Below are 14,402 nucleotides of genomic sequence, written 5' to 3'. Positions count from 1 at the left end.
CCCTTATTCTGTCCTGTGGTCTTCTATGTAAAACATTCTTTGTAAGGTTTATGCTGAACTCTTCTCACTGATTTATACGAAGTATGTCTTTTAATTTTAAAGTTGCATATTTCAGCATTTTCATAATAGCCAGTTACAACACACAAATGGAGTCCATCATAAAATGAAGCAGTAAATAAAACCTTTACTATAAAGCCATAGGATTCACTATTCCATAAAGTACCAGTGGGTTACTGAGTACTGTCTAGTCTCTCATACAAAGAAAAAGTCACCCAGATGACCTTTTGTTCATCTCCTTGTCCTCTTCCATTTTGTTAGGTTACTGAGTCACCTAATCAGAAGTTTCAGAGTTTAACAGCCCTCTACATACTTAAAAAGCCTTTTAGTAAGAACCTCAACTCCCTTCAGACTACCTTTACTGACAAAAAAGTAAAATGCTATGCTGTGAAAGTTCAGAAGAAAAACACAGGAAAACTTTTCAGCTTCATTCTGAAGCCACTTCTGAAACTGACTTGCCTGTCTTAGGAACAAGAGCCCTATCCATGAGTGTGACTGCAATGCAAGAAACAGCGATCACAAGAGCTGCTTAGTGTCAAGACTCAAATGCAAGCACTAACAGAAGAGCATAAAATGCAAATCAGCTGCCCAAAAAATAGCTTCTAATTTAATAACAAAAGAAGAAAAACTACCTCGTGACCAACTTTCATTTGTGCCTTTCCCTGCTCACAAGACTTAGCTATGCCAATCACACATGACATCATCTCATGTCACCAGCAGGAGCCTGTGTTCCTTCAGGAGGCTGTCCTGAATTTCTGGCAGAGAAGGCATAGGGACTGGTTTCCTTTCAAAAAGATATAACCCATGTCACATGGACGTATCAGATGTGCTTGCTATCAAACATATAACATGGCTACCTGTTCAGGGAGATGAAGAATTGTATGTTCTTCAGAGTCAAATGATGAGAGTGATTTATAGGCTGAAATAGCAACAAGGGCATCCTAAAAAATTAACAGGAGGAAAAACAAAGTCACAAACACAGCATACAGTATTGCTACCTACTGGAAACTCCACATACAAAGAGCTTATCAAGTAACCATTGAATGCTGAAAAAAGAAGACTTCAACATTTTCCTGAGGCACACTCTCAATTGCTTACTTTTTATATACTCAATGAAAAGTAGCAAGACCAATTATCTAGGCTTGATAACAAGCATTCTACTTCAGATAGAAATACCCAAGCTATGAGAATAATGTTGATAATATATTGACCTTTAAGCTGTTACTAAAAAGTGTTTACTCTAAATCAAATACTTTTCAGTATTTTTCCTGTGCCACTGTGCAGGTGCACACAATGCTCAGAGGGAGCACAGCCAATAATGATGATCTGAACTGACCAAAGGGATATTCTGTACCATAGAATTTTATGCCTAGTATATAAACTCAGGGAAGTTGGCCAGAGGGTACCCATTATTGCTCAAGAATGGACTGGGCATCCCTCAGTGGGTGGTGAGCAATTATATTGTGCAATACCTGTTTGTAATTGAGTTTTATTCCTCCTTGTCTTTTTGTTACATCCCCTTTCTTTACTACTGTTACTGTTACTGTTATTTTTGTTGTTATTATTATTATTACACAGTTACTTTATTTCACTTAGTAGCCAGTTCTTGTCTCAATCCATGGGGTTTACCTTTTTCCAGTTCTCCTTCCCATCCCACCACAAGGAAGGGGAGTAAGTGGCTGCATGGTACTTAACTGTCATCTGGGATTAACCAAGGGGTTGAAAAATTCACTGAAATAGGCTGACAGAAGTCTTAGTCTTAAACTAAAATACATTTCTTCCACCATCCCCATGGTGATGATAGTCCAACATTCCTACTGCACTACAATACTCCACAAATGAATGGAGTTGGCTATCACAGCAGCATTAACATGCTTCACCACGTTAAGGCTGAAATTTTCCAGGGAAAGCCAAACTAGTTTCTGAGAATCACAGAATATGCTGAATTGGAAGGCACCCACAAGGATCATCAAGTCCAACTCCTGGGGCTGCACAGCACCATCCCCAAGAGTGATGGCATGTGCCTGGGAGCATTGTCCAAACAACTGTGTCAGGCTTGGTGCTGTGACCTCTTCCATGGGGGGCTCTTCCAGTGCCCAACTATCCTCTGGGGGAAGACCCTTTTCCTAATATCCATCCTAAACCTCCCCTGACACAACTTCAGTCCATTTCCTCAGGTTCGGTCACTGGTCACCAGAGAGAAGAGATCAGTGCCTGCCCCTCCTCTTCCCCTTGTGAGGAAGTTGTGGACTACAGTCAGATTTGTTCTCAGTCTCCTCCAGGCTGAACAGACCAAGTGACCTCAGCCACTCCTGACACAGCTTCCCCTCAAGGCCCTTGCCATCTTTGTGGCTGTGCTTTGAATGCTAACAATTTAATGTCTTTCTTATATTGTGGTACCCAAAACTGCCCCAGGAATCAAGGTAAGGACGTGGCAAAGGGTTTGTTTTGTCTCCTTGGAAATTACAGAAGTTAGAACCTTCAGTTACCACCTTCTACGTGTATTGCATTGCTTCAGAAACAGTGTTAAGCAACAGGAACAAAACCCTATTAGAAAATTAGATTTCTAACTCTGTCTTGACAGAAAAGTACAAAACTTAATATCCTGTTTCTGACATCAGAAATTAATATTTTCAATTATATCACTTACCTCGTTCTGTGTATTGTTCCAAAGGAAGCTGATAACTTGAGCTTTGAATTTCTACAGAAGCAAAGGAAATATGCATTTATATTTTCTTTGACCAAATAAGCTGCTGAAATAGAGGCAGTTACCTGAAACAACTTACTGCCACATCAATATACATTGAGCTAGGTGGAAGGGGTGGAGATTTGAACTCACATGTCCTTGCATTCTGTGAGTGGGAAACCATGGATTAACCTTGCACTGGAATTTCCCATCTATCTCCCAGGACTCACTAATTCAAGTGAAAACTTAGAAACTGTATGAAATGTGCATTTGACTAATGTGAACTAGGCAGTGGGTGCAATTTTATCAAAATCAAGCAGGCCTATGTAAAGTTTTATACAAAGATACACTAAAAGAGTAAGTCATCTTAGTCCATAAGGACATACCTCAAATTCATTTGTATTCACTGTTAGTGAGGGAACCAGGGAAAACAATTCATTCAGTGCTTTTAAAATGAGTGGTCTTGTATCACAACTCAGCTTTGGTGACAGAGCATTCCATGTAGAACGGATACAAACAACCTGCAAGCAAAGTGGGAGGCATCATTACTAAGAGCTATCCCTTAGGCCTTATTCACTTAAACAATGTTTCTTTCCAGTTCCCTTGTCCTTGCCCTTCCTTCTTGAGAACAGAAATTAATATATGGTTCATAAAAAAAAAAGCAAGCATCTTAAAAATTTACTTGTAGATCAACTGACATAACACACTAATACTGCACAGTACTACACCAAGGAAAGCAACTACCAGTACAAGTATTTAACACACTGTTAGCAATATACAGAGCTGTACATGAATCTTCATACCACATTAGTGCTCTACTCAGCTTGGTGAAATTAGCTAAAAAGCAAGCTGTCTCTGAGAATTCAATAGGATGAAAGCAGAGGAAGCCACAGAAGAATCTATTTTTGCTGGGAGCCTCCAAAACAAAATGCCTTTACTCTTTAAAAACAATAAAAGCCAAAAAGATTTGCAGAATAAATTCAAACCATAGAAGTTCAGGAATCCAGAAAACTGTTGGAAACTGTCAAACTACAATAAACACTAAACACTAATACCTAATACTGAATGCATTTACACTATAACTAGAGCACAATAAGACACATAATTGGTCATCCAGGATACGTAATTTCTTTTCTGGAAACAACACACCTCTCACCCAGCTTCTTTTCACCTTCAAAGATCTGCATGACAGCTCAACAAGCATTGTACTTTTACACATTACAACATTTTGCATTTCTAGGCACTGACAATGTCTGTAAGATAGTCAGTGGTATAGTTCTAGCTGAAAAATTATATAAAGAAACCATAAAAAGTAGTAGTCAAGTTTCTCAGGAATGTTGACTAGACAGCAATACTGGTACTAAAACTTCCTCCTTCTTCCTTGTGAGATTTTTTCAATTTCCCAGGCTTTCTCTTGGTAACGAGCCATGTATTTTCCTGAAAACTTAACTAATTTCCATGGCGTATTTCAGCAAACCTGAATATTGCTATCTGTGGGGAACTGAACATTTGACAATTTTGCCCCTGTACCCAAACAATTCTGTCTATAACTTATCTGTTATTACTACCTGTCTTTCAGATTTCAGGCTCCACTGCAACAAAAGGAGTACAAAACAGGAAAAAATACAAACCAAATAAATAACAAAAAACCCCAACAAACAAAACCAAAAACCCCAAGAAACTATAACTCTCTTTACCCTACCCCACCCACACCACAGAACCAAGACACACAAAGAAAAACCTCAAACCCCAAACCATGTATGCTTAGAACCAAAGTCTAGACAAAAATTTTAAAATATCAGTGGCAAAGTGAAGTATAATTTTCAGCCATCTAAAGAGAAAAACTGCAAATCAAGACAAAAGTCTGATCAAATGCTGTGAAAATGTCTTTCAGGCATCAAATATTAAAACAAAGCAACAGAAAACAAAGACATTGAGAAATACAAATTGATCTTTGTAATGAAATCAAATAAAGGTATGTTTATGAAGATATTCCACAAAGGCATTGAGAAAGGTAGGTTTAGTATTATTCTGCACTGAAAAAACAATGTTTTGTATCTCTGAATGCAGGTAATTGCCAAATTAGGCAGTCACTTCAGCGAGTGAGAAACACATTTCAGGGTGCAGTTTAAAAAAACAAAGATGTATTTCGAGTTGAATCCATTTCAGGAATAGCAAACCCATGAGTGTGTTTCTATGGTAACAACCACTGATGGCTAGAAAGACCTCATCTGGTAACGTTCCAAGGGAAAATGATACCTCTCTTTCCATTCTTTCAAAACAGACTGTTTGCAAGAATAAGAAAAAAGGTCTTCCAGTGTTCAGAAAGACAGATGTATCTATTAGCACTAGAAGTTTCTCCTCAGCTATCTAGAAATGTTAAATTTGTAATGAGTTCATTGTCTGGAAAACACAACATGTATTAATATGTAGAAAAAAGAAGCTGAGCATTCATGGGATTTGATCCTGTAATTTAGGAAGAATAACAAATCATTAGCTAGCCAAGCATGTTTAATTTTATTCTTTCCTGTAGTAACACACATTCTTTAACTTCAGGTAAGAGTTAAAAGGCCTTAAAAATAGCCAGCATCCTAACAAAAGTTTCAGATTTAGCTTAAGACTGTACAATTCCTTCTCAGATGGTATTTTCTAGACTTACAACTTAACAGCTGTCCTACAGAGAACTCCTACCAAATGATGTACTGTAAACTAATGGAACAGGGGCACGGGAACAGTGGGAATCTGGTGATTTACACACCATAAAAACCCACAGTAAATAAAGAAAGGTAAAAGAAGCAGTAATAACCTTGATACAGTGTCTTCCTGGAGGAACGGACAACTGTGGTAAGTATCTTGTGATGAAATTTATCTGCTAGTCATGAATCCCCAAGGAAAATCCCCTTGATTCCATAGATACTGAACAGTTCAACAAAGCTATCATCTGAAAATGCAAAATACTCTAGAAAACTAGCAAGATTAATAGGACTTTACAACACTGGTATGCTAATTACTGTCTTAAAAAAAAAAAAAGGATCAGTGCTATTCAGAAAATGTGTGTTTACTGATCTAGACATGCTAGTGTCATACTTTGGTAGAAGTTCTTAAGTCTGTTTTCATTTTTTGTTGTGTGGGCTTTTTTCATTCTGGTTTGTTCAAATTAACATATCATTGTCATATGGAGATATTAATAATCATACAGCACTTTTTGTATAATACATTTTGGTTTACATTTATGTTTTCTTGTATTTCCAAAATTTACTTTAAAATAACAAACTTGCCATTGCACAAAACACTGACTACTAGAGGGGAAAAAGCTAAAAGCTAAATTTTACAGATGCTGAGGAAAGACAAAGCACTTTTGCTTCAAGTGACCTACTGCCCTAAAAGGGTGAGAAAGGAGAAAAATGGAGAGCAACAACATTCCAATGGAAAGGGGATTTAAGCACTATGCTAAGAAATTTTATTCTTGATTGTTTCTTGGCTGGCATACTGTACTTGATACATGAAATTAATTTGATGCAAGGATAGCCTCATATGAAGTACACTAGCTTCTGCTGAAATCACTGGGGAAAAACAAGTTACATGCTGAGAAATAGGAAATGCAATCTGGCAAGAACCGTGATTTTTTTCCATTTCTGATGTGCAAGTCACTGCATATTGTTCATTACAGGCCTTTTGTTACATCTACCAAAAAATAAAAGAGGGGGGCAGAAGCAGCTAGCCCTTCTGCAAAAGCTAAGCTTCTATTCTTAACACTAGCCATGTAGGATTCACTTTGAATAAAGCCATTACCTTTACATAAAACAATTGCTGCAGACAGCAGAGCGGGTAACTATTTTTACACAAGAGTCAAGCAAAAAAAGAAATGTTACGGCACATTTTATCATTGCATTACTTTAACAAATGAGCCCTTCTGAGACTCACAGAACTCAACCTTGACAAAGCCACATTGTGTATAAGGTTCCATCATCAACCAAGTCAACACTATACATATGAAAACATAATTTATCATTCTGGTTCAGAAGCTGACTGAAAGTTTGGTCCTCTTTAAAATTCTACATCTAATCAGCTGCACATGGAAAAGCTCGGCGACTATATCCCTTTCCCTTAAGTCAGTGGCAGAGACAGAAAACACCAAAACAATACCAACCTCTATGATTATATCCTTTCTGCACTGCAAACTACAGTCTAAATAATAAGTAAGAGACAGACTAAATTACTTAACCCAAATGGTTACCCAGCTTGCCAAACCCCAAGAGAATTCCCTGTTGAAGTTTCAGAATAGCTAGTTGATAGATTTGGTCTCCCAGAATATTACCCTGTAGTTGGGGAAATAAGGCGAGTTGAATTTGGACAGGAAAAATCCACAAAATCCACAACATCTGTCTGTCCATCCTTTCTTACATCCTTTCTTTCTTCTATCTTGAGTAGTCTTAGCCTTCCAGTCTTCAACTGATACAAGTGGTACAGTATACATCTGCTCTCAAATGAGGCTATTACAGCAGGCTGTGAAATTTATCATATATCTAGATCCTACTTATTTGCAAGACAAAGTCTAAATACAATACAGCCTGCAAGAACACTGATTTAATACCAAGGCCAACATTCAAAGTATCTATGTGACCTTATGAAGAGCCAAATTTCACACAAAAGGCAAACAAAAAAATTACCCTAAATAAATTGTTTCTTAGCTGCCAGTGTCTGAAGATTTTCAATTATTTTGAATACAAACATCTCAAACATCTATGGATGATTCACTGTATTGTTCTTGAACTGCTAAGTGATTTCAAATAATGTGGCAATGGCTGGCCTTACATGCCATTTACATATGCAGTAAACAGTGCAGTGAAAGTGTATTAGTGGATAACCATAAAAATGCCGTTAGGCAGAGAATGGGTAATCCAATATTCCTGCAGGATACAATTAGTTCATTACTCTGATGGCCTGTATAGTACAGTTCGTCAGTTGCAGATTCACAGCATGTCTGTGCCTGCACCACAACACCTGGATATCACTGTCTAAGATGTGGAAACAAAGAGCCTTGTCTTTAACTTGGAGATACTGTAGCATCACAGTACTATTTGGGTTCAAAGGGACCTCAGGATATTTCCAGCCCAGCCTCCTGCTCAAAGCAGGGTTACAAAGAGATCAGACCCAGTTGCTCTGGGCTGTATCTAAAAGCAATGTGAAAATTTCCAGGGAAGGACACAGCACAATCTCTCTGGCAGCTTGTCCCCAGGCTTGTCGTCCTCTTCATCAGTAAGCAATGAATGCATTATGGTAAAAGACAAGCCTCCCAGCTGCTAGTTATTTCACTCCCTATCTGGTATACTCTATGAATGAGACACAGCAGGGCAGGTCACTAAAAAGATACAAAAATTACATTATTTAAGTGCTTTTCAGCCAATCAGAATTATGTACCAGTCTTCCTTTCCAAATCTCAAAGAAAGCACAGAAGGATGTCTTTGCAATAAACTGCAAAGCTGATTTAAAACTTCAGTCCATGCACTGAAGGGCTGATCTGCTGTGATGGAAGGTCACAGTACAATTTCCCAAGAACCATTAACTTATGTTGGAAGAGAAGAATTAAATTTGTCAGAAGAAAAAGAAATTCTGCAGCAACTCAATGTACTCTTAAAAAAAAGCCACTTGGGAAAAAAAGTTCATGAACCACGAGCAAAACTCGAAACACAAGGGCAAGCCAATTTAATCTTACCTCAGCCTCACAAAGTGCCCGTAGACCCTGTAATACTATGGCAGCGGGTGAAGCTTGATCAGGTTTTGTGCATTCATTTAATACCTGGGAAATTGCAGCCAACATGTCTGCTCCATGCTGGTACGGTCTAAAGAAAAAAAAATAAAAAAAGAAGGCAATATTCACAGATACACACAAATAATAATTTATACACAAAAATCTATTTAGTGCTGGTTTTATTTAAGTGACAATTAAAACCGCCTAGAACTGGGAGTTCACAAACACAAAAAAAAAAACCAAAAAAAAAAACCACACAAGGAAGATAATAGAGAAATAGAGAGAGCTCTGAAGGTTGAGTGACACAGAGAATTAAATCACTAGGCATCAAGCTCTAAATAAAAGATCACTGAGTGGTTAAGTTATAGAAGGTTTTGTCCAAGCATGTTGCATTCACTAAAAGATTACATCATTCAAGAAGGGACTGAGAATGAAAGTCCAAATGCATTATTAAAGACATTATTTTGCACTTTGTTCCAGTCTCTTGCAAGTAGCTTCTACTGCATATTGGTGGAGATTCTACCACCAAATGTTTTCTGTCCCTATTACATCAGATAGCTATGTTTTCCCTTTTTTTCCCCCCCTTTTCTTTTTCTGCTGCAGTACCACTTGTCTTTCCCTCAGTGACTGCATGGGCTGCTTTAGCTTTCCAGTCTATTAACTATCCATTCAGTTTCATTGGGTTGTGGTGGGCAAGGTGTTTGACAATTCCTCATACTATCTCTTACAGAGATTCTGGTAAATAGTATCTGGTAGGTGATCTATATGCATGGTAAATTGCAACTTATCTATTTGTTCACACTTTCTTCCAAACAATTTCTAAATGCACAAAGATTGTGCAAACACCTGAACTCCAGCTGTATCACCTACCTGACAAAAATATTACAGATGCATTGAGATTTCTCTTGCTTTCACTTTTAAAATATTTCTTGAAAAATACTGTCTGGCAAAATGGAAGAAGGTTGAAGAGGTAAAGGAAAAGGTATTTTCTTTAGGAACTTTTTTTTAGTTGATACTTAAAAAATATATGAATCTTCCCAGCTGTTAATAGCTTCAAGAAGGAAAGTGAAAACTGGAACCCAAGATAGATGACAAATAGGAAAGATGGTGTGGTGTGCATAAAACCAGGAAGTAAATACTAGTGGATTTAGTAAACTGTAAATTATTTAATAACTGTAAACTATAATCAAGTACTGATATTCATGGATTGTTAGAGCTGGAAAGGATCAATGCATTATCCAATTAGACTTGCACAACAGTGTTCTGTGGTATTATATCTGAATAAAGATCAAAAATGTACATGTGAAAAAATATGGTTTTCAGAAAAAAAAATCTATCTTGCTTTGAATAGATCAAAAGAGAGACCATTAGCTCTTTCTTGTATTTTTTCATCTCTACCGTTTTCCAGTCTGGAAGTGTTATGCCTGAAGTTTCTATCCTGAGCCAGTACAGGACGCATCTTTTGTTCCAGTATGAAGATCATTTAATTTTAACAGCTTTTATATGTGTGTTCTATCAGTCATAACTATTAGTCATAATAGTAAACCCCAAACTTAAGTAGCTGCTCAGGTGAGTAATGGCTGAGACAGTGTCTCAACTAGAAAAATATTACTCACAATTAATGTAACAGAGTAAGTAAAAACAATGATGGAGTTTTTCTGAAAACTACTCTTTTCCTTTACAAAGACATAAGATGGGTAATACTTGCACTTACCTCAGCCTACATATATCTCTTATACAAGCAGCTTTAGCAATCAGCTTTTCCCATTGAGCATCTTTGTCAACAGACACAGAGGGCATATCGGACATTGCCAGGAACTTCTGCAGTTCTGGGTAAATTCGATCCTAGAAAAAGTTTAATTTAAAAATTATCATCACACCTTTAAAAATGTGACTAGATTTTCAATTGGCAGCACTTTCACAGGACTTCTACATACCATTTTGATTTTTATTATTGCATACCATAATTTGCTTTTTTTCATAATTTGGCTCTAATGCTACATTGAGATCAAACCGGCTTTTGTAGGCCAGGTCTGAACTGAATCTTTAAAAAAAACAGAAGCAAATTATTAGACATAACTTGAGTTGGTTTTGTCTGGGATAGAGTTAATGCTCTTCACAGTGGCTGGTGTGCATGAGTGTTTTGGATTTGTGCTGAACACAAAGGTTGATAATACAGAGATGTTTTTGTTATTGCTGAGCAGGGCTTACACAGCCAAGGCCTCTTCTGCTTTTCATATTCCATGCTGGTGAAAAAGCTGGGGATGCTTGCAAGGTGCAAAGGAGGCACAGCCCAGGGAGGTGACCCAAACTGACCAGAAAGGTACTCCAGACTGTATGACATGCTCAGGATATAATGTGGAAGGAAGAAAGAGGAAGGGGGAGACATTTGGATTGATGATATCTGTCTTCCCAAGCCACCTTTACACATGATTTCTCTCCTGGAGATGGTTGAACACCTGTCTGCCCATGCAAAGCAGTGAATTAATTCCTTGTTTTGCTTTGCTCGTATGCACAGCTTTTACTTTCACTATTAAACTCTCTATCTCAACCCACCAGCTTGATTCCTTTCACCCTTCTGATTTTGATCCCCAGTCTTATTTGTGGGTGGGGGTGTGTGAGTGAGTGGCTGTGTGGTACTTGGTTGCTGGCTGGGGTTAAACCACAGCACTGAAGTCTTGTTCTTACTTCACAGAAAGCCATCCTTTGAACAATTTTCTTCTAATCACAGTTCGAGATGTCATGAAATGAAAAGGCAGTTTCATGAAAGATATACTATTGAAATATTCCACTAGAAGATCAGTGTAGGCACCATTAACACCATTTACCTCACAGTGCTGACAATGACATACTAGCAGAAGAAATGCTCCACAATTATTTTCTTCCTTGGTTAGTGGTAATTAAGTTTTTCAACTGGACTTATTATAGTAACACTACAAGAAGTTTCTAACCTGTCTTTCCCATAATGATGTCATCAGCCGCGAGGCAATTGCTCTGAGCTTAGGTGTGCTCCCCAGCATGTGTATAGCACGTAGAATCTGGGCTACACAAACCTGAAAGAAATTTTTAACCAAGTATTTTTGTTATTTTATATGTCCAAGGACAAAGAGTAATCTACAAATCATTATTTTACAACCAAGTACAACCAGGAAAAACCATCCAACAGCAGTATCAGAAATAACCTGAAAGTCATTTTCCAAAACACTTCAGCAAATAACAAGTCCAAGAGCATCCTCTCATGACATATATAATGATCATACAGTGTAGACAGTATAATGTACATTTCACTTTAAAACAAATATTATATTTCATCCAAAATACTGCAAAGTAATGCAGAAGCTTAAAAATCAGTTAAACAAGACATACATTGCTCAGTCTAAATAGTTTTTATAAATATATGACCTTTTCATATTTTTATACCGTTTTCATTTTATTAAAAATATACTGCCTTTATACAGTTTTCATACAGTTTTACATAGTTTTCACTTTTTTTATACAGTTTTCATTTAACTAAAAATCTTTAATTCTGACCTTATGTACACCAAGTGTAGGCAATGTATACATTATCTCCCTGTAAAGTGCAGGCTCCAGAGGTCTCCCCAGTTTAAATATCAGAACTGGGATCAGATTTGGGACCTAAAACAGAACAAATGCAGGAAATAAATTTTCCAAATTTGCCAACATGGTACCTTAGGAAAGACAATGAACTTGTCCCAACATACTAGAAAATCGTATCTTGTATTTATCTTTTTCTGCCTATATATATGACAAATCTGACACATAATACAATATAATTTACTGCATTCTTTAGTATAGGGTACAAAACTTCCAGAGAGCTGCTGCTGAAGTTACAATAAAGTAAAGGAGACATATATCTCCCTTCCCTTTTTGATCAGATTTTCCCACCACCGGATGCTACAGTTTTTTCTTGTGCACCTTCTTATCACTGTGTGATAAGATCACTTTAAATCTAATCTTAAATCATTATGTCATTTTTTATGACTACTTAAATACAAACACACATAGACACACAAATATATATGCTATCTATGTATGATATTCATAAATATATATACGAGTGGTTTATACAGATATTGGTTTAAAAAAATGGAAAATTCTAAATTCTGCTATAACATTTGTTTCAACTTGCATTTTTACATGAGCAAATGGTAACACTGTAAAAACATTTCTCTCAGTCCACAGGAAGAATAATAATTAATTATTCAAGTGCTCTGGGATTTTGCATACTTGGCTCTGTTCTAGTTCCAAATCAGAGACCAAGAAAAAAATGGTTTGTTCTGAGAGTCATCACTATCTTTACAGTTCAGCAGTGTAAACTGATGCTTCCACAAACTTAAACCAAGTTTTGGAATCTGCATTCACCACCTAATGAATTAACTATCATGCATTACTATTTTCAATTTTCCAAATAGTATGTGACATTCTTAAATAGAACAAATCCTTTTATAAACCAAAAATATTCCAGATTTTTTTGTGGAATTGACTAGTCTTCCTCTTTCTCTATTTCTCAAGGTTCTGTCTACTTTCTATAGAATCAGGCATCACCCTATGACCTGCCTAGAAAGAGGCACAATCAATAAATGAGGCTGAGAATTTAGGGTAATGTTAATTTGAACAGATTTTCACACCCAAACTGAAAGCATCTTCCCACTGGCAACTTCCCTTCCCCTTCTTTCAAACATTTGGATTTAAGAAAAGTTGGGCAGTTTTACAGCTCCAATTGTGTCCTGATTTTGTCTAGGCTAGAGCTAAGTTTCTTCACAGTACCTTACTGGCAATGGTTTGCCAATAAAAAAGTGTTTGAAAACACTGATGTTCCCTGCTGTCATGATATTCTTTAAAACAATAAAGGGCATGGGGTGGGGGGAAGTAAGTTATACCACTTCTCTAACACATGGCAGAATTGATGTAAATTCTGGTCCCAGTTAAAATTCAGCAATAAATTAAGTGTTAATGTCTGCATTAACATTGAAACACAGAAAAGTGAAACCTGCACTCCAAACATGAGATTTAATTTGCTGTCCGACCTTTTCTTCCCACTCCCTAACTGTAATGACTTGTTTAAGTTAGTCTGAGCAGTTGTTTTTTTCCCACTTTACCCATGCTAGAGACAACAGCACTGCCTGAGAGAAAATTATGTATATCACTATATAGGAAGAAAATGAAAATTAACTTCCTGATTAAAGAGAACCCGAAAGAAGACTTTAGTGCCAAAGGCTCAACATCCTTCAAGCAAGACCTTGTTTTGGTTAAATCAAGCTTTAGGTAACAGGGAGGATGTGCAGAAACCAAATAGTACTGGTAGACAAAAAGTCCCCTTGAATATAGGAGACCGGATAGAGGAAAGCAGTTATATTTCTGGGCACCTCTTGTACCCTGAGTATCAAGAAAAAAATATAGCACCTGATTTACTGTTACCTACATCTTTGAATGATACAAGGTAAACTGCAGGGTGATGAGTAAGCAGTGGCATTGGGTATCTTTGGGGCAGAGGTAATCATTAACACAGCAACCTGCATCACCATGTTAAGTTTCGAAATTCTCAAGGAGGTCACACATGCTCCTCCACTGATCCATAAGTTTTCCATACAAATGTTAACACATGAATAGGGAAGAAATGTCTTCTAATAAAATGATCCAAAAAGTTTCATATGCAGCAGAATAACTGGAAGGCTCTCAGCTCAGAGGATAAGAGGATTTTGTCAATTCTTTAAATCACGTCCATCTCTGATAAATGCTGTGCTGGGCAAATAGGCTATATAAGATGGCAATACAGATGACAGATATGTCATCATAATTATCAACATCCTTACCTAAGTTGCTTAATTCCAGTCTCTTCCCATAGTACCCCTTCCTCTTGCCAGAGGCAGATTCTTGGGCAACTCA

At 37.1% G+C, this 14,402-nt stretch overlaps 1 protein-coding gene across 3 annotated transcripts in view; it reads right to left on the bottom strand.

Annotated features, from left to right (window-relative positions):
• FOCAD (focadhesin) overlaps nt 1-14,402 on the bottom strand; it is a 92,895-nt gene that overhangs the window by 40,103 nt on the left and 38,390 nt on the right. For all 3 annotated transcript variants that reach the window (XM_015653065.2, XM_033511375.1, XM_033511376.1), the window contains 7 exons: nt 12,027-12,131; nt 11,447-11,548; nt 10,210-10,340; nt 8,460-8,586; nt 3,130-3,264; nt 2,708-2,758; nt 915-998 (listed from right to left, as the gene is read on the bottom strand). In XM_015653065.2, the coding sequence (XP_015508551.1) occupies nt 915-998; nt 2,708-2,758; nt 3,130-3,264; nt 8,460-8,586; nt 10,210-10,340; nt 11,447-11,548; nt 12,027-12,131 (735 nt within the window). The remainder of the gene's footprint in view (nt 1-914; nt 999-2,707; nt 2,759-3,129; nt 3,265-8,459; nt 8,587-10,209; nt 10,341-11,446; nt 11,549-12,026; nt 12,132-14,402) is intronic.

This window comes from Parus major, chromosome Z, assembly GCF_001522545.3.
Source record: "Parus major isolate Abel chromosome Z, Parus_major1.1, whole genome shotgun sequence".
NCBI classification, from domain to species: domain Eukaryota; kingdom Metazoa; phylum Chordata; class Aves; order Passeriformes; family Paridae; genus Parus; species Parus major.
This window is presented reverse-complemented; position numbering and strand designations above follow the sequence as displayed.